The sequence below is a fragment of the Pseudorca crassidens genome, chromosome 11, assembly GCF_039906515.1.
Source record: "Pseudorca crassidens isolate mPseCra1 chromosome 11, mPseCra1.hap1, whole genome shotgun sequence".
Taxonomy (NCBI): Eukaryota; Metazoa; Chordata; class Mammalia; order Artiodactyla; family Delphinidae; genus Pseudorca; species Pseudorca crassidens.
In genome coordinates this window covers 862,371-882,860 of record NC_090306.1, presented here as the reverse complement: position 1 = coordinate 882,860, position 20,490 = coordinate 862,371, and the positions used below count along the sequence as shown (strand labels likewise).

At 49.3% G+C, this 20,490-nt stretch overlaps 1 protein-coding gene across 6 annotated transcripts in view; it reads left to right on the top strand.

Annotated features, from left to right (window-relative positions):
• The first annotated feature begins 11,360 nt into the window (after window positions 1-11,360).
• CECR2 (CECR2 histone acetyl-lysine reader) overlaps window positions 11,361-20,490 on the top strand; it is a 157,868-nt gene continuing 148,738 nt past the window's right edge. For 4 of the 6 annotated variants that reach the window (XR_010947406.1, XM_067755957.1, XM_067755959.1 and 1 more), the window contains exon 1: window positions 11,362-11,610. Coding sequence is in view for 5 of the 6 variants with exons in the window: in XM_067755957.1 (XP_067612058.1) it covers window positions 11,485-11,610 (126 nt within the window). In the remaining variant the exon portion in view is untranslated. Of the gene's footprint in view, window positions 11,611-20,490 lie in introns of all 6 variants that reach the window. The other 2 variants (XM_067755955.1, XM_067755956.1) reach the window with 2 other exon arrangements.

Sequence of the window (20,490 nt, the reverse complement as noted above, 5' to 3'; positions counted from 1 at the left end):
TCACCAACAGTCCAGGTGGAGCCCTCGTTCCGGGCGGTGGCGCAGTGGGGCCTGAAAGAGCCGCAGGAGGGTCCATACCCCACCTGGGTCGGCAACACGGCCAGCAGGTGGGAACCATCCTTCCATCTCAAACAGAATCACGGGGATCGAGAGCCGCCGAGGACGTGTCCCTTGGTGTCATTCACACGGTTCCCACGGGAAGCAGCCAGAGCAGCTGCCACTCAAAGTGACTGCAACCTGCAGGCTGAGGCCCACCTGTGCCGACGCCCCAGACGGCAGGTGCACAAGGTTCCTTCCTACCTGTTCGAACAGAAGAGCTTGTGCACATGAAGAAAGAACGGGAGCCGTGCAGATACCGAGACTAAGCCGTCACCGTTCCACACGAGAGGGCAGGACACACCTGTCACCTGCCCAGCCACCGGCCTCCAGTCCTAACCGAGTAACAGCAGTGTTTCTCATTTGTGTCCAATTCTTTCGCTCCCCCTGACCGTTGCCCACCATTCCCCATCCCACCAGCGTCCCCCAGTAGCCTCAGATGGTCTGTCGCCCCCATTCTAGCCTCAGTCAGAAGTGCCAATGAGAAATGCAGCACTGTGCCCCGTGTGACAGGGTCTGGGGTGCAGACAGACACTCGTGGCTCTGCAAAGGGATTGCTGATGTCGATTTGATTTTCACAGTTGACCACCCAGCCTTTAGCTAGAAAGCCTGGTTGGAATTTGGGTTTCCGATGCGCGTGTTGCATGGACCCAGAAGGGTTAGAGATGCCTTCCGAGTTCCTAACCTCAGCTGTAACAACTGTGCCAGGAGACCTGTCTTTTCTGTGTTAACTGGGAAGCTTGCTAACTCCTGCTGTTTGCTAGCAGGGATGTGCCTTTAGATTAGAATGTTTCTTGAGGCCGTCGTATTGGCTAGTGTTTTGGCGGCACAGGATAGAAATAAAGCCAGTTTCTGCACGGTCTATGTTTTACCAGGTATGTCTCGTTCTTTGGCGTGACTAAACCGAGCAGTGCAATCACCTCCGAATCTACACCATATAGTGGTTATGACAGGGCCTCTCCCCCTGGAGTTCCCATTCCCTTCAGACCTTTAGCCAAACAAAGGCAACAACGTCACAAGCTCTGCTTCCTAGTGAGGCAGGTGACTGGGGAGGCTTGTGAATTTAAAAAGTGATGAAACCATAAACATAATAGATTGGAAGCTCTAGGCAGTTCTAGCTTCTCAACTCTTACAACCATGCTTAGAACATAGTAGCTGCTCAATAAACATTTCATTGGCTGAGGGCCTGGAGCAGTCAGATTAGGAAACCATGCTAATCTCACAGTTTTATTCAAGAAAAGTAGAAATTTGGTTTTCTTTTCTTTTTTTTTTTTTGGTACAAGATTGAGGTTAGCTTAAAAAAGTAATAATCTGACCTTGTAATAAAATGAACAGCGTTTATTGTAATTGTTGAAGGTTACTCTAGACCATATACATGTTTACTCTTTATTCCTAAAAAATAAAGATAATTAGCAAGGGAAGCTAATTTCCATATTCTTCTTTTAAAAATACACCAGGGACTTCCTTGGTTGCGCAGTGGTTGGGAGTCCGCCTGCCAATGCAGGGGACATGGGTTCAATCCTTGATCTGGGAAGATCCCACATGCCACAAAGCAACTAAGCCCGTGTGCCACAACTACTGAAGTCCACGCACCTAGAGCCCGTGCTCCGCAACAAGAGAAGCCACCACAACGAGAAGCCCGCGCACCGCAATGAAGAGTGGCCCGCACTAGCCGCAACTAGAGAGAGCCTGCGCACAGCAGGAAAGACCCAATGCAGTCAAAAAAAACACAACCACTCAGATCAAGAAATCCAGTAAAATCAATAGCTAGTGGGAAGCAGCTGCATAGCACAGGGAGATCAGCTCAATACTTTGTGACCACCTAGAGGGGTGGGATAGGGAGGGTAGTGGGGAGGGAGACGCGAGAGGGAAGAGATATGGGGATATATGTATATGTATAGCTGATTCACTTTGTTATAAAGCAGAAACTAACACACCACTGTAAAGCAATTATACTCCAATAAAGATGTTAAAAAAAATAAAAATAAAAGTAAAGCTTAAAAAAAGAAATCCAGGGCTTCCCTAGTGGCACAGTGGTTAAGAATCCGCCTGCCAGTGCAGGGAACACGGGTTCGAGCCCTAGTCCGGGAAGATCCCACATGCCGTGGAGCAACTAAGCCCGTGCACCACAACTACAGAGCCTGCGTTCTAGAGCCCGCATGCCACAACTACTGAAGCCCATGCGCCTAGAGCCTGTACTCTGCAATGAGAAGCCGCAATGAGAAGCCCACACGCTGCAACGATGAGTAGCCCCAGCTCGCTGCAACTAGAGAAAGCCTGCGCACAGCAACAAAGACCCAGTGCAGCCAAAAATAAATAAATAAAATTAAAAAAAAAAAAAAAGAAAGAAATCCAGAGCACACCAGTAAATGGTTTTTACGGTCACGGCAACTAAGACACTCTTCACCCTTTCACTTTGCATCTTGTTATTGAAGGTGATGATGGGTACTCAAAATACGCTGTATAAATTAAATGAATGGGTGGGTGGGATGAATTGGGAGATTGGGGTCGACATATATACACTATTGATACTATGTATAAAATAGATAACTAATGAGAACCTACTGTATGGCTCAGGGAACTCTACTCAATGCTCTGTGGTGACCTAAATGGGAAGGAAATCCAAAAAAGAAGGGATATATATATACGTATAGCTGATTCACCTTGCTGTACAGTAGAAACTAACACAACATTGTAAAGCAACTATACTCCAATAAAAATTAATAAAAATAAATAATTAGGGACTTCCCTGGTGGCACTATGGTTAAGACTCCACGCTCCCAGTGTAGGGGGCCCAGGTTCGATCCCTGGTCAGGGAACTAGATCCCACATGCATGCCACAACTAAGAGTTCGCATGCCACAACTAAGGAGCCCACGTGCTACACTAAGGAGCCCACGTTCTGCAACTAAGGAGTCAGTGAGCCTTAACTAAGGAGTCCGCCGGCCGCAACTAAGACCCGGCGCCACCAAATAAATAAAGGAATGGGCTCCTGCATACCCTGTTAGAGGGAGATTTCACTGCTATTATAGGATACCCCTCAGCCTGTTCAATTTTCTGTGCCCAACTTTGCAGCCTGAAGGGATATTCAACAATCAAACCAATGAAGCACTAAGTAGATGCCTGGTGCCCAATGAGAGACCAGGGGAAGACAGAGCTCCCCACGTTCAAGAAGATGATATTTGTTCTAATGTAATACACATATATCAGATATCTGTCTATCTATCTACCTATCTATCTTACAGTCTTCCCCACCTCCATCTCAAACATGTGGGCACAAAATATAAATCAACAGAGAAAATAACTCACTTGGAACTTGTCCAGATAAATCGGAAAGTTCATGTTTTTAAGGAAGTGCATCACTTTTGGGTTGAACAGGTTTAAAAATAATGAAATGAGAGCTTCCCTGGTGGTGCAGTGGTTAAGAATCCTCCTGCCAATGCAGGGGACACGGGTTCGAGCCCTGGTCCAGAAAGATCCCACATGCCGCAGAGCAACTAAGCCCGTGAGCCACAACTACTGAGCCCACGTGCCGCAACTCTGAAGCCTGTGCACCTAGAGCCTGTGCTCCACAACGAGAGAAGCCACCGCAATGAGAAGCCCGCGTACCACAACGAAGAGTAGCCCCCGCTTTTCACAGCTAGAGAAAGCCCACACACAGCAACAAAGACCCAACACAACCAAAAATAAATAAATAAATTTATTTTTTTAAGAAAAGAAAGAAATAGATTTAAGCTGTGAATGAAGACAGCCAGCTGTGTTTCTCACCACTTCAAGATACACCTTCCTCATGCAGCTCCCCAAATGCTCCAGCTCACGCTAAATACATTCCACTCTGAACTCCTCTCCAAAAGGAGCAGATGAACTGAATGACTTCTTAGACCCCTTTATAGCTTTCATATTATACAGCGCACTTAGGTGCCATACCACACAGATAATCTTATCAATTGCATTAGAAACTCCTTGAGGCCAGAGACTGAGTTTTCTACCTAAACACATGTTTCTGTGTCAAATGGATCAAATTGGAGGGACAACACCGGGGCCGGCTAAGGAGTTTGAGGCCAGATGTACACAACCCTGGGCACTTTGTCAACCAAAATAATGTGACCTTTAAACTGAGTAGGGAAGGTTTGAGGCCAAAGGAATGACACAAGGAGCTAAAATAATTAAAAAGGAAATTTAAAGAAATTAAGGATTGTAGTCCCTTTGAAAAGAGATTAAGGGAAGAACTCATTAAGATTCACCAGCTTCTGAATGGCTGGGAGAATTGAGATGCTACAAAGCTATTTGACCTGGTGTCAAGAACAAGGGGAGATGCCACAATAAGATAGGCCAGAGATGGACACGCCAGGAATTCGGAAAGGAATTTCAGAGCAGAACAGCATAAACACGGACTGAGCAGCCCGGAGGCAACAAGATTCTTAGACACTGTTCCTAGAAGACAGCTGAAGAAGAGTTTCAATGGGCAGTAAAGTCGGGCGAGGTTCTGAGTCCTAAATCAAAGACGGGCCCACGGTAGAAAGGACTCCCCCCACCCCCTTTCAGTCTCCCCTGTTGAGAACCAGGTTAGCTAACATTTGCAACAATCTCCTTAACGGCTGCATGTGGTGTTAGAATGGCGTTCGCTAGGATGCAGCCCGAGCAGACAGAAGCCATCCTCTCGAGATGGCAGCCTCTCCTCTCCTCAGGGCTGGGCTGCACGGAGCCTCCAGCCTGGCGCTGCGGTTTCCTGGAGGTAACAGATTACAAGCCTTAAGGTCAAAAATAAAGAGAGTGGCTCACGCGGCCCTGGTCTCAGGCAGCCCAGCAGCTGCTGTGCAGGCACCGCAGTCCCGGGAACGGGGCCCACGCTAAGGAGCTTGGGGAAAGGTGTGCGCAGGTAAAGAGGGGACCCACATTGCTTTGAGCATGGTTTCCACTTCAGTCTGGCTTTTAGGAAGGGAAATTAACTGGAGGAGCCTCTGGAAGTGGAGGGACATTTACACAGAGGACAGCATGGTCAGCCAAAGAATTTCTGACCCATTCTCTATGCGCTGTGAATCCCTGTAGAGATTTTTTTTTTTAATTTAAACTTTTTTTTTTTAAATTACACTCTCTGCCATGTCCTCTCCCAGTCAACTCTCTCCTCTGTTGCCTCTGTCACCTTCTTCCCCATCCAGTGGCCAGCCCCTCCTTTTGAGTCCTCACTTCTGAAACTTGCTTGCAGAATATTCAAAAGTGACAAGCTTCCCCGGGAAGGTGTAGGGAACACAATGTGGGAACCACAGGCTCCAGGGCAGCTGGGAAGGAGAGTCGGGGCAGAAGCTGGACGGCTGCTGGTAGACGAAGGAGACCTAAGATAAGCACCAGTGGCAGGGAAAGTGACATTTTATCTAATCTCTTTGTAACTCACCTTTTGTTCACTCACTGCCGAGCTGCCCTCTATACCAGGGCAGCGTTGCTGGCCTTCAGCTGAAAATGATGAACATTTACCTGTGTGATTTCATTTGTACAGTACTTAGCTTGGTGTCATGTGAAATGAACTTGATATTATGATAGTTGCCAGAAACCAAAAGCCTAACACAATGAAAGGGAAAAATCAGAACTGGGGAAAACAATCTCAAAAACTTGTATAGAAATCACTAGAAAGCAGAGAAATGAAGTGGAAATAGCAAGTCAAGTTTATATGAAACGCTTGAAAGTAATCAGAAAATTAGGTGGTTAACTACATAACACAGTAATAGCAACCATGCTGACACTTTAAAAATTATAATCTTAATAAACTCCTACCCCCAACATCAAAAAAAAAAATTATAATCTTCCACTACCGACCTTCTTTATGGTTAACAACATATGTTATAAATAAGCTACAAGGATATATTGTACAGCAGAGGGAATATAGCCAATACTTTATAATAACTATAAATGGAGTATAACCGTTAAAAATTGTGAACCAGGGGACTTCTCTGGTGGTCCAGTGGGTGAGACTCCTTGCTCCCAATGCAGGGGGCCTGGGTTCGATCCCTGGTTGGGGAACTAGATCCCTCATGCCGCAGCTAAGACCCGGTGTGGCCAAATAAATATACAAATAATAAATAAATATTAAAAAAGATTACACATCACAATTATTAAAAAAATTGTGAACCATTATGTTGTACACCTGTGACTTATATAATATTGTACATCAACTATATCTCAATTTAAAAAATTCTACACCGTAAAAAAATATGTTCAGAGAGTAACTAGTGTTTCCTGTGAACATATTAGTAACACACACATATGTTTATTTCACACTTATTCACGACCAATTATTTGTAGCCTGCTCTAAGGAGGACAGGCCATGGGCTGTTCCCTAGGGAAGAGCTGGGATTTTTTTCGGTGAAATCAAGCATACATGAAAGACGTAGGTTGGGAAATGCTGCCGTAGGCCAGAGTGTTCAGGGAGACCTGCCTGGAGGTGCAGGCAGAGGGAGGGTGTGGACCCGCCGAGGCCGGTGATCCAGAGGTTCAGAGTGGTCAGGGTGAGCCCTGGGCACGTGGGTAACCGCAGACCTGTCCGCCCAACACAGCATCCACAAGCCACAAGTGCCCGATGCAGCACCGAGAGACGGCTGGTCCTAACTGAGATGCGCATTTAAATGTAAAATACACACCAGATTCCAAAAAATCTGGTATGAAGAAAAACGCATGTAGAGTATCTCACTGATTTTTTTTTTTTTTTTGCGGTACGCGGGCCTCTGTTGTGGTCTCTCCCGTTGCGGAGCACAGGCTCTAGACGCGCAGGCTCAGTGGGCATGGCTCACGGGCCCAGCCGCTCCGCGGCACGTGGGATCTTCCCGGACACGAACCCGTGTCCCCTGCATCGGCAGGCGGACTCTCAACCACTGCGCCACCAGGGAAGCCCATCACTGATATATTTTTTAAAAGATTTATTTATTGATTTGGCTGCGCTGGGTCTTAGTTGCGGCGTGTGGGATCTAGTTCTCTGACCAGGGATTGAACCCAGGCCCCCTGCATTGGGAGTGTGGAGCCAGGGAAGCTCCATTGGGTGGTCCATTGGGACTACCAGGGAAGTTGCAATTTTTCCTTCACTCTTTTTTGTTTTTTTTAAATCTTTTGGCCATGCTGAGAGACATGCGGGGATCTTACCTCACCAACCAGGGATCGAACCTGCACCCGCTGCATTGGCAGGGCAGAGTCTTAACCACTGGACCACCAGGGAAGTCCCTCTCATGGATATTTTTAATACTGATAATACGTGTTGAAATTATAATATTGTGGGTATACTGGGTTTAAGAAAACATTAAATTTACCTTCTCGGAACTGGCGTACAGTTCTAAGAAGACAAATCCAGCTATGCTGGCGAGACAGAGGAGGTTGGGGAGAAACCAGAGGAAAGAGAACCATTAGGAGGCTTCTCAAATAGGGAGATGAAAGGACCCCGGTTGGGGTGGAGACTGGGGGTGTCAAAAAGAAGTGGGGGGACTTCCCTGGTGGTCCAGCGGTTAAGGTTCCGCTCTCCCAACGTAGAGGGCCCGGCGTTTGATCCCTGGGCAAGGAACTAGATTCCACATGACACAGCTAAGACCCCACGCAGCCAAATAAATAAAGGGTGTGTGACTTGAGGAGAAAAATTCGGAGCTAGTTTTCCTCCTTCCTTTTAACATGTTGAGTTTAAGGTGATGGGAAACATCCAGTTGGCATAGGGGGAAATGACCCTGGAGCTCAGGAGAAAAACTAAGCTGAGGATGGATTCCTCGTCTGCACTTGGTTGAATCCGCGAACGCGGAACCACGGATACGGGGCTGACCCCACTACATCATTTTATAAAAGGGACTTTGGTGACTTTTGTTATCCGAGGGGGTCTTGAAGTCAATCCCCTGACAATACGACTGCATGGAGAAAGGCATGACCTTTGAGACTGCCTGAGTGAGGTCCAGGAGGGAGAAAGCTGAAAGGCAGAGGAAGGGATGAAGGAAGGTAAGCAAGTCGACACCAGGCTTTTGAAGGAGTTCTGAATTTCTTATGGTTTTATGTCATCATTAGATAATCAAATTCATCATTTAATTGCTGTGTATTAGGGAGGATTCCACTCGTGCACCCCAAGTCTAATCTGGTGGAGAAGACACCCCCAGCTGCAGTAAGAGATTTGAGTGGTACTTCAATTAAGAACAGAAAGATGACCCAAGGAGGTGGCTGATAAGTGAATCATACAAACTGTAGTTTCTTGAGTCAGAGTACCTGGAGAGATACCCCCAAGCTAGGGTGTTTCAGGGAAGCCATACGAAGGAGGTGAGTTTTGAGTGGGTCATGATTGGAGAGGTTGAGTTGTCTTTGCAGGCAATTGGAAGGGCGGGATCAAAAGGGAGGAGGAGGAAGATCCCGGCAGGCGAGTGAACCAGTTTGGCAGGAGGGAAGGAGTCACTGGTTGGATGAGGTGGGGGTGGGGATCGCAGGTGAGGCTGGGGAGGCAGGTGGGAGCCAAATTGTGGCTTTAGTAAGACTTGAATGGACTTTCACGCTCAAGGGAGGGTCATAGAGTTTTGAGCAGGTGAGTGACATGATTGAATTTAAATTTTAGAACGTTAATCTGGCTCTACTTTAAAGGTGAAAGTTATAGGGCTCAGGGACCATTAGTTCAGCCCCTCCTCGCAGGTGAAATACAAACGTGAGAGATTAAGCTTTTTCTAAGAGACAGCCAACTAATATAACTCAGTTTCCACAATTTCTAAAATGTTAACATTAGCCTGACTTACAGCCCTCTGTGGGAATAGGTACACTATGGAAGGCAGCTCTCTACTGAGACAGGAGGCTGTGTGTGAGGGTGTGCTAAGACTTTGTGAGGTGCCTGGACTTCAGGTGTGCAGACAACTAAAGTGAGAGAATAATGGTTCTGTGTCACTCCAGCTCCAGCTGGGTTCCTGGGCTGAGAGGAGCACCCACGTCAGCGTGGTCAGGCAAAGGGGTAGGAAGGGCAACTTGAGTAGGAGAGAGAAGCAGCGTAATCCACCTGGATGAACAGTTAGATTTGAATTCTAGTCCTGGTTAGCGGGGCTTATGGAAGAAACCACTTTTGTCACACCCCTTCCAAGGTTCAAATAATTGTTTTTAGCTGATCTTACAGAATTTGTATTTCCCAAACAAATGGTGTTAGAAAACGGTCGTTAGTTTCCTAGACCATCCTCCAGGAACCTATAAAAATCCCATAATAGCTGAAATTACTGCATATTTTGCAAAGAGAAACACAAATATTTTTTGTCACATTAATTAAAAAGCAAAACAAGTTAGCCAGACTAAGTATTGTGTGTGTTTTTAATGGGAAACATTTAATTGGAAGATGATATGGAATTGAAGGTGGCGGGGAATCTGGAAGAGAATTTCTTTTGGCACTTCCAAGGTCATCTGAGATTCTTCCAATGTCATCTGAGATCAACAGCGCTGGCTCACAAACAGAAAAGAGGCGAGAGAGAGAGAAAGGGAAAGAAAGTATGAGCTGCGTGTGTCTTCTGGGAACAGGATAGGATACAACTGGTGTTTGGAGGGTGAGGAGTGGGCGGGGCTGGAAAAGGCGTGGGAGGAAGCCCTCGGAGTCCGCGGGAGAAGGGAGGAGACCGGTGTCTGGGGAGGCACAGGGTTAGGGATCCATGTCCCAGGAGGTTAGGCGGAAGCCGCGCGGGGGAAAGGTGGGGCAAACGTTCAAGGGTTCAGGGTATCGGTTCCAACAGAGCAGGAGGGAGGGGTGGGTGCAAACGCGAGGCTCTAGCTGGAGCCCCAGCGCTGGGAACCCCGAGGAGACACAGAAGACCTCTGGGCTGGAAGGCCAGGACCGGCTCTGGCCCGGTGAGAGCACAGTGGACCAGAGCTAGAGAAGGAGAGAAAGAAAGAGGCCCATGTGGACGCCGAGGCGACCCTCAGATGAAGAAGGCAGCCTGGGGGCGAGGGTGCTGAGGAGGGGGCCTCGGCCACCACCAGGGCTCCCCGGCTCCAGGAGAGTCTGGCTGGATTCCAGGACGGGGCCGTGGTGTGGGGAGAGTAACCCAGTATGTCACCTTTCTGCTTCCTGCTATGTGGCGGCCTAGGCGCTGCGACTACCAGGCTGGCGGCCGGACCACGGAGAGGCAGGGAAGGAGGACAAGGATGAAGGGCAGAGGGAGGAGCCGGAAGGAGATCCGGGAAAAGGGGGGGAAGCAGAGGCAGGAGGTAATGGATTAGAAACAAACGTGAAGGGAAGCAGGAAGCTTACACAAAAGAGAGGGAAAGGTGTGCAAGTCAGGCTGACCCGTGGGGAAATGAAGACGTACAGGGGAAGAAAGTCCCGAAAACGTCTAATTCAAGGGTGTCACCCTTCCCACACCTCAGCTGTCAACAGGGCATCTGCCGAGGAGCCGCGCGTTCAACACACAAAAATGCAGCCCCTGCTTCTGGGGGCGTTTAGATATGGGCTCATTTTGGTCAAAGATTAAAACACACGGTAGAATCTGAGGGTGAATTTTAAACCAGCCAATAGTTCCAGGTAATAGAAGAGCAGAACTGCGTAAGCTTGGAGCAGGGGGCGGGGGGGAGGCGGAGTGAGCCAGTGTTGGATGAAGTATTTTCTTTCATGAAAGATACAGTTAAATACACATTTGAAGTTTTTTTTTTTTTTAGTGCCGCCTTATAAAAACAGGTTACCAAAATGACGGGAATAAAGTGAGGGAGAGAATTATCCGGAGGCGCACTCCACAACGCCCCAGTTGAGCGCGGCCACCGGGCGAGTTCCGCGGCCGAAGGTCCCCGCGCGGATCCCCGAGCGGCCGAGCCGGGGCCGGGACTGGAGCGCGGGCGCCCGGTGCCCCCCGGGCCGGCAGGACGCGCCCGCAGCGCCCCGCGCGCCCCCGGGCGTCGCACGTGCGCCTTCAGGCGCAGTCTCAGCCGGCAGGGCGGGGGCGGGGGCCAGGCGGCCCGTGGGCTCTGCCCGCGTGCGGGGTCCGCCCCCCTCGCCCTCCCCCCTTCCCCTTTTGCCCTTCCCTCTCAACCGCAGCCCCAGCCCCACGTGCGCGCAGCCCCACGAGGCGCCTCCAGCCAGCCCGCCTCAGAGGGGCGCGACCCCCAGCCACGTGGGGGCGGGGCCCGGCGGGGGCGGGGGGCGGTGCTCGCCCGCGGCCCCTCCTCCCGGCCCTCGGGCGCCCCTCCCCCGCCCGTGCGCGGCCCGCGGGCGGCGGGCGGGGGCGGGGGCGGGGTTGTTGTTGTGCCGAAGCCCCGCCCCCGCCCGCCCCCGGCCCATCTGTTCCCCGCGGGCCGCGGCGACATTGTGCGGGCTGGGCGGCCGGGCCGCGGCGCGATGGGCCCGGGGCAGCCGCCTCGGTAGCTCGGCCGGAGCGGCGCCGGGAGCTGGCGGGCGGCGGGCGCGGAGGCGGCGGCGCTGCCGGAGATGCGCCCCGAGGAGGGCGGCGCGGCCGGGCTGGGCGAGCTGCGCTCGTGGTGGGAAGTGCCGGCCATCGCGCACTTCTGCTCGCTCTTCCGCACGGCGTTCAGCCTGCCGGACTTCGAGATTGAGGTGCGCGGGCCGGGGTCGGGGGTCGGAACCCGGGTGGGGTTCTGGGGGGCGGGGGCGCGCGGGGACCTCTGAGGGGCTGAGTCTGAGGGGCTGAGTGGGGGTCTGAGGGCGGGGAGCGCCCCAGGGCGGCCCGGGAGGGCGGGGGTCGGGGTCCGGGCTGAGGGGACCGGGCGGCGGGGAAAGTTGGGCCGTTACTCCCGGCGGCGTCCCTGCGAGCGCAGCGCGGGGCCGGGCGGCCGGGGGAGCGGACGGCGGGCTTTGTGGGGCCGGGCAGCGGGCGGGCGCCCCTGGCCGGCGCCTCGACCCCTCCCCCGGCCGCCTGGGGTCGAGCGCGCGCGGCCGGCCGGTGCCGCGGCCCCGGACAAAGGTGCGGCACCGGCGCGGCCGGGCGGGCGAGCGGGGCCGTGGGTCCGCCGCCCGAGGGAGGCGCGCCCGGCGGCGGAGGGTGCGCGCGGGCGGGCGGCAACAATGCGGCGGCCTCCGGGTGCGGGGGGCTCGGCGCCGCACGCCGTTTTCAAAGTTGGGACGTGACTCGGACGAGCACGGCTTTTTCTAAAAACGTGAGCGGGACGATGGCTCCCGCCGCCTGAGGAGGAGAAACGACAGATTAGGGAATGCCGAGCGTCAGGACTTGTGCCCCAACCGTCCCGAGGACCCCGTGTTTCCTTTTAGTTGGTGAAAATCCTCAGCACTTTAATTCTGCTGCTCAAAATGGTGGCTGCGGTGGGAGGTGTTGTGGTGACAATGCCGTGGTGGTGCCGCTAAACTTGCCCCTGCCCCATTTTCTCCCTGAAACGTAATAGGACTGAGGTGCTGCTGAATTACGGGTTTAGAGTTTAAGAACCCCGTCTAAAAATACTGTGGAAAAATTTCATCTTGCAAAAATCCATGTATTCCGATTTTACTGACGGAAAAATAGAAGAAAGTAATCTTGCCCGAAGTTGTTACAGAAGTCGAGTAATCTATAAATAACGTTTTATGTTCTAAGTAATGAACCTGTGGTTTCTAAGTATTAGCTTGAATTCCTAAAGGCAATGTAACCTGATCTGAGAGGTCCAATCTGTGTGTATAACAGAAATGAAAAATCGTTGTTACAGGTGAATAATCAGGGCCACTTGAGATGAGTGTTTTCTCTTCGGAGCCCAGTATTTCTTGGAAGTGACACTTTTTTGGTGGTTGTTGTAGTTAAAATGTGTGCTATTTGAAGTATATAAGACACGATTGAATATTTGGAATCCAACGTGTACGTATTTTGGTAATTATCCGTATCTGTTTATAACTTGGAGATGTTGTTCCCTAGATGGATACCTAAGGATAGTGACTTTTACCTCTGCAGTTCTTGTTGTAATCCTTTTCACATGTGTTTTGATGAATGCAAAGTTTAATAACTTAAAGTTTTCAGTAATTGTCAGAAATTAAAAATTTTAAAGTAATTTTTAGGCTTCTAGCAAATTTGACTCCGTGAGCGCAGAATTCACTGAAAACATGGTCAATTTTGATTCTCTAAGTATAATTAAATAAGTAAATTATTTTTATTTTGCTTAAGTGATTTTTTTTTAATCTAATAGTTTATTGTCCTGAAAGTTTGACAAACAATCCCTTGGTTAGAGTTTATGATGCACTGGAAGAGCCTTCTTAAAAACAAACAAACAAGAAACAATACTACTGCTCAGTTGGACAGCTGCAAGGGCCCTATAAAATCTTAATTTACTGCAACTTTAAAAGATAGAAATGATGAATAATACCAAGTGGTAGAAGTTGGGTATCAGCTTTTTTAGGAAACCAGTTTTCAGCTGTGGGAAAGAACTAATTTTACCCTTGACCACCAAGGTAAACCCATGGATTTATAGAAAATTTAGGAAGCAGAATCTTCAAGGACTTGGCTTCTATTTATCTAAAGCAAGGCAATCTCTTAGATAGCTGAAGGTCTGGGAGCATTCATGCTGCAATTCTGCAAGAGGTCAAGACCTCCCACTTAGAGAACTGATCCCCAAAGCATGGATATTTTTATTTTTGCATGTAAGAAAACCTTTTTACTCTGTTAATTAGCCTTGAATGTACAGGATTTCTTTAGATGTCAATATACCAGATTCTTGTTTTTTGGGATATGTTTAGGGACTTGTATGTTACTGCCCCCCAAGTATGGGTCCTGTAATCATCAGACCAAAAATCTGCGAATGTGTAGATATGCTTTAAGTTAAAAATTTCTGATTTTAAAAACAATGCATAATCATTATATAAGACTTGAAAATCATTATATAAAATATAGGTAAGAGACTTAAATCACCCATAATCCCACCACTCAGAGATAAAAGCTATTAACTGTTAACATTGTATCCCACCACTCAGGGATAAAAGCTGTTAGCTGTTAACATATTTAGAAATTCCCAAACATGCTCACACATGTTTTTGTGCCCTGGATTAAGTGGTGGTTTAATTTTTCAGATGAGGAGATTGAGGTGTAGCTGGACAACAGTAGATTAATGATACTGAATTCAGTAGTTGGTGTTATGAAATATCTATAACTAGCTGCTTAACTGGATGGATTACCAAAGAAGCTCATGGCACACCTTCTTTGCCTCAGAAAATTATCAAATTCAGAGCCACTTCATTTATATCAAGTGTTCTGTAATTGTTTAACATTCTAGTGGGTTAGGCTGGTTATGTTTTGTCCTGATTCGAGAGTGAAGAATGGTGAATTGATCTCCCGAAAGATTTAGTACTGGGACTTCCCTGGTGGTGTAGTGGTTAAAAATCTGCCTGCCAGTGTAGGGGACACAGGTTCGAGCCCTGGGCTGGGAAGATCCCACATGCTGCGGAGTAACTAAGCCAGGAAGCCACCACTGCTGAGCCTGCGCTCTAGAGCCCATAAGCCACAACTACTGAGCCCGCGTGCTGCAGCTACTGAAGCCCACATGCCTAGAGCCCGTGCTCCACAACTAGAGAAGCCACTGCAATGAGAAGCCTGCACACTGCAACAAAGAGTAGCCCCTGCTCACCACAACTAGAGAAAGCCCGCGTGCAGCAATGAAGACCCAACACAGCCAAAAATAAATAAATAAGTAAATTTATTAGGGGAAAAAAAAAGATTTAGTACTAATTTTTTTCCCGCCAGCCAAGTGATCTTTACAGTGGTAGCTTGTCTTACTTAACCAGAGTAAGGTAAGGGACGATGGACCATCTTCAGTAATCTGGTCTGGAGTTAATCATGGTGGGTGTAGGGTGGGTTGCAGGGGGGAATCCCATCATAAACATTTTGGGCATATTTTCTCTAGAGAAGAAACCAACCATGGGGCTTCCAGGTGGTTCTTTGAAAATGGTCATGTAGAATTACCTGGTTCATATAGTAGCGGCAAGATGAAAATAATGTGATGGTCCTGTCTACTTTTTTTCTTGAGCTTCCTGCTTTGAGTACAGAATCCTTTGCCTTCCTGGTTGTGGTTGTATGTGGGTTAAGTCCCTCACCTCATCAGCATGATGATCTGGGGGCAGTGTCTTTAATTCGGGTTCCTGTTGGTGTTTCCTTGGATCCAGCCTCTTGAATCAAGAGCTCTAGGCATGAATTATTAAACATGAAAATAAGTGATAGAACTTGCTGAGGGTAACTTATTAACACATCAGGCCTATCAGTGGTCTCTGAGCCTCGGGCCCAAGGATGGGTTATAGGAGACTTTGTGTTGGTGTACGTATGTGTACTTTGTCACTTCCATCAAATTTTGAAAGAGATTCCAACCATAGGAAGGTGAAAAGGCCTTAAACTAGATGAAAGATTTAAGTTGGCCTTGAGTAGGGGAACCAGAAGGCTAGTTTCACAACACAAGATGCCCTGGACCAGGAGTTAGGAAACTTGAATTCTTATTACTAGCTTTGCCCCTAACTATGTCTGTGACCTTCGGCAGGTCAAACAGCCTAATGAAAAAGGACACTTGTATAGTACTTTGTACATTTTCCAAATGTTATTTTATTCATAGCCATCCTTAACCATCACTGGGAGGTAGGAATTATCTTAATTTTGCAGATGAGGAAATTGGAAGGTTAGAGAGGCTAAGTTTCTTGGCACAGACTCTCACCTGGATCTCAGGTTCTTTGATACCAAATTCTTTGCTACTGCTGCTACATCGCACTGCTTCTACTTTAATTTTCACCATCTATAAAATGAAGGGCTAGACATAGAAGTAATGGCCAAGATTCCACAGTGCAAATGTACAGTTCTTTGGTTCGTAATAACGTGGGGTACAGAAGATCCTTTTTAAAACTTCTGCTGGGACTTCCCTGCTGGCGCAGTGGTTAAGAATCCGCCTGCCAGTGCAGGGGATGCAGGTTCGAGCCCTGGTCCGGCAAGATCCCACATGCTGCGGAGCAACAAAGCCCGTGTGTCACAGCTACTGAGCCTGTGCTCTAGAGCCCCCAAGCCACAACTGCTGAAGCCTGTGTGCCTAGAGCCCGTGCTCTGCAACAAGATAAGCCACCACAATGAGAAGCCCGCACACCGCAATGAAGAGTAGCCCCAGCTCTCTGCAACTAGAGAAAGCCCACGCACAGCAAGGAAGACCCAACGCAGCCAAAAGTAAATAAATAAATAAAATAATTAAAAGAAAAACAAAAACTTCTGCTGAATACAGAGGGACAAGTTCATGATTTCATTTGTTTCTTTCAGCAAATAATTATTGAGCATCCATTATGTGCTAGATGCAGTTTATTAGGTGCTGGAGGTACAGATGTGAACATAACAAAAAAATACCTGCCTTCTTTAGTGGAAGGAGACAGATAATAATAAACTAATTGGCATAGAGAGAGCCAAGTTGAGGGGGTAGGTTGTTGGAATTTAAAATAGGGTGATTAGGTGTGGGTGGCCTCATTGAGAAGATGGCATTTGAGCAGGACTGAAGGAAATAGGGGATTTAAGATTATTTAAAAACTAGTAGTTTGTGGGACTTCCCTGGCGGTCCAGTGGTTAAGACTCTGCGCTTCCACTGCAGGGGGTGCAGGTTCGATCCCTGGTCAGGGAACTAAGATCCTGCATGCCGCGCGGCGCTGCCAAAAAAAGAAAAATTAGTAGTTTGTCAGAGTAACGTATTGAATGGAAAATACCAGATGATAAATGTCTTCTAAGACTCAGGGTGTGCTCCTTCTCTGAGGAGGGAAGGCCAAGAACAGGATGGGAATTCCAGAGGGGCAGATCTTGAAACCCTAAAAAGGGGACTGCTCCGTCAGAGTGTCATTCAACCCAAAGTGAACACTGGCTCCTTTTCTGCTTAGACCAGTGTCTTGAAGAGGAAGTCCTCTTCTTCTTCACTTGGCTGCATGTGAAGCTTCAAAGCTTCAAACTGGGAGCTTCTCCAGTTGTAGAAAGGGTAATAACCTCTCATCTCTGAAGGACAGCCCATGTTAGCACCTGGCTTGCTCTACCACGGAAGTTCAGTTTGGTCTTGCTTAATTTTCTGGAACACAGAGGGGAAGCCTAAAATACGACCTGGCAGCATGGCAGCATTTGGTACCACCGCCTATCTGCCCTTCGATCAGGAGAAGCTGAGTGCTGGATTCTTGTGGTGTGTTGGGCTGGCGGTAAGCATGAGGGGCTCTGGCAGAGTGCTGGGAAACCCGCCAGTGTGCAGGGCGGGTCAGGTGAAAAGTGGGTGTGGGCAGAGCCCCGGGGACAGAGGGCACAGCTTCTGACTAGATGGGCTTAGATCTAGTTGATGGGATTGAAAATACTTTCAAAAGGGATCAAGCAGAGAGAGCCAAAAACCTGGACTGTGGGCCCACCTCTGTCATTAACTGGAGCTGTGATCTTAGGCAGATCACTTGGTTTCAGATGCCCCAATCTATAAAAAGGCAATTGTGGACTAGGTGATTCCTGGGTTTTTCCTCTGTCAGCGTGCTACGATTCCCTTCGGATGTTTCTCCGCATGCAGGGCACAGGTATCTGATCCAGAAAGTCACCGACCTCCCTGGTTAGGAACAAAGTTATGAGCTGTGTTGGGGTCCGTGTGTTACAAATTAATTTTGTACCAAACTAAAGCTGCAAATCCATACTTGATGTGTTTGTGGATTGTATGAATTTGTTTTTCTGTGGAGATCTTGTCTGCATATACATTACTTTGAGGGTAGCTTAATTGATGTTTTCACTGTCTTCGAGGTCCTCAAACTAAGATTTTGTATTTTGAGATTATGAGGAACTCATAAAGGAGGATGAAGGTCTTGAATTCTGTTCTTTTCAGTTCGCTTCTGTTTGTTCACTTAAATTGAACAGCATTCACACTTACAACTTTGAGTGGAGACCGGTTGAAGGTTCTGACCTGGGGCTTGCCTCTCATTTGACGGTGAAACTTTGCAGGTATCTGTACTCTGCTTCCCTGTATTTTCCTGTTTCATTGGGCTCTTTCTTGGATCCTTTAATGATGTCTTCTCTACAGGAGCCTCTAACAAATACTAGTTTATACCGGAAAACTCGGGAAGGTTTTTTACCGTAGTTCTTAGATCGAGACAGGAGTAGTTGGATGGTGGTACCAAGCTCAGGATTCTCCCAACCTCGCGCTGTGACATTCGGGGCCGGACTACAGCCGCGTGAGTGGCGGGGCCGCGTGCACCCAAAGACGTGGTGCCTCCCAGAGTCCGCCCTCCGCGGTCACACGAAGAACCCCGGGCCCTGAGGCGGGCGGGGGCCCCTCCCTACAGGGAGTCCCCGTCCTGGGTGCGAACCTGTGATGTTTTTACGTGTGGGGTTGAAGGGAGTTAGCTGTGCTTGGTGTGCCGTCATCAGCAACTGCACGTCAGAAATCTGGGAAACAGATGCTTTGTTAATTCTTTTCTTGGAGTCGTTTAGGGGAAGAGGATTGGTTGGGGGGGGTGTTGCGGAGAGGGCGCTGAGACTCCTGAGGGACGAAGCGGGGACCTCCCTCGGGCCTCCCAGGACCGGAGACGGCAGCGGGAGGGGGGCTAGCGTGCGTGCGTGTGCGCGCCCGCCTGCCGGGATGCAGCCCCTCAGGCTGTAAGAGGTGTGTAACTGTTCCGCGGGGCGCTCGCCTTCCCGTGGGGTCTCCGCTCATGCGGCACCGCGCGCGCGTCGTGGGTGCATACGCGGCTTCGTTTTGGTCGGGCGCGAAGGTTGCGTGGTGGCGGCCCGAGCCGTGTGCAGGACACGCTGCGGGCTCGCGGGCGCCCAGGAGTCCCGGCGGCCGGCGGTGTGGGGTCTGGCCCCTACGCCACCTTGCCCGGCAGTGACTCCGTGACGCAGGTTATCCACACTCCCGTGGGAAACGGGGTGCGGCTTATGTAGAAATGTACGGAAAGTTTCGTGTCCTGATCTCGCGTGGACTGGAAGATGGGCATTTGGCTGGTCCAGGCACATGGTCGTGTTCTGGTACGTCTCACACTGTCATGGTCACTTCAGGTTTGGCCCCCGGCCGAGCCGCTACGGCTTTCCGCGGGTGGCTTGGCTGCATGAGTGTGGCCCCTGGACTGAACGTGTGAATGGTGTCACCACAAACTGTGCCTCCTTCTTTGCCCCCCATGACCCCCCAAGTTAAGTGAAAACAGAGGCAGTGATGGAGCCACGGTTACTCTAAACTCTTCATGTTTTTAATGTTGAACCTTCAAATCAACTCCCGTTAATAATTGCCGAGAACGGAGTAAGTTCTTACAGCTGAGAGTGGTGTGATTGGTCAGCTGGGGTGGAGAGTGTTTTCTCCAGGCCAGTTGCTTTTCATGAACACCCCTCCCTGAGTCATTGTTTCAGCAGCAGTGCACTGAGGACGGTGATTTGCTTGACAGAAAATGTGTTAAATTAGCAGACCTACTTCTTTAGCAGATCTTTTCTCACCTCCATTCCCATTGTGTTTCTTCTGTTTCGCTGAAGGTTGTGTTTGCAGTCTTTTAGGTGTGGGAGACAATTTTTATAATCGGTGTCCTGGAGTTCTTTGCTTAGGGGACACTGTTATATAGGGGGAAGGTGACTTAGAGAAATTTCACTTGTGCCATAATTAAGGGATTTAATTTTTTTCACTCTTAGGCTGGTATGATTTGGGTTAGTATCCCACATGTTGTTAGAACGTTCCCCTCCCGGTCCCCAACATCCGGTAAGGGAGGGTGGATGCCTGCTTTAACAACATAATGGAAAACGTGTCTCTCAGAAACAATGTTGAGGATGCCTGTGTCCTTATACCACTAGAGTTTCATCACTTTTGGTGATGGAGCCCTCTTCATTATCTATAACTCTACTTGGATTTCTGTACTATGCAAGCCTTCAAAGTGATAGTGGAATTACAAACAAAAGGGGAATCTAAAATCCCAGTCTCCCTTCTGTCTGTTATTGTCATCTTTATTAACATTAACGGCCCCAGAATAATTGCAGAGGTATGGGACCAGGTGGCTCTTCTGCTGCCCTGGGGAATTAGAGTATGTTGTGAGGGAGGAAAGGGTGAATGGCTGGGTGGCAGCGATGGCTGCAGGAGCTCAGAGGCCACAGGGCTCATGAATGACGTGCTTCTTGTGGAAGGCAGGGCTGGGAGTGGGGGGGTCACAGTGAGTAAGCGCATTGCAATCAGAGTTCTCTCATTTGGAGGGCTAGTGAAAAATGAGGTTGACAGACAGGAGGTGGGACGCTGCAGCAAGCCTGGAATGCCAGGCCCACTCGTGTTAATCTTTTTTTTTTTTTTTTTTTCAGTATGCGGGCCTCTCACTGTTGTGGCCTCTCCTGTTGCGGAGCACAGGCTCCGGACGCGCAGGCTCAGCGGCCATGGCTCACGGGCCCAGCCGCTCCGCGGCATGTGGGATCTTCCCGGACCGGGGCAGGAACCCGTGTCCCCTGCGTCGGCAGGCGGACTCTCAACCACTGCGCCACAGGGAAGCCCCCGTGTTAATCTTTTTTATTCAGGCAGT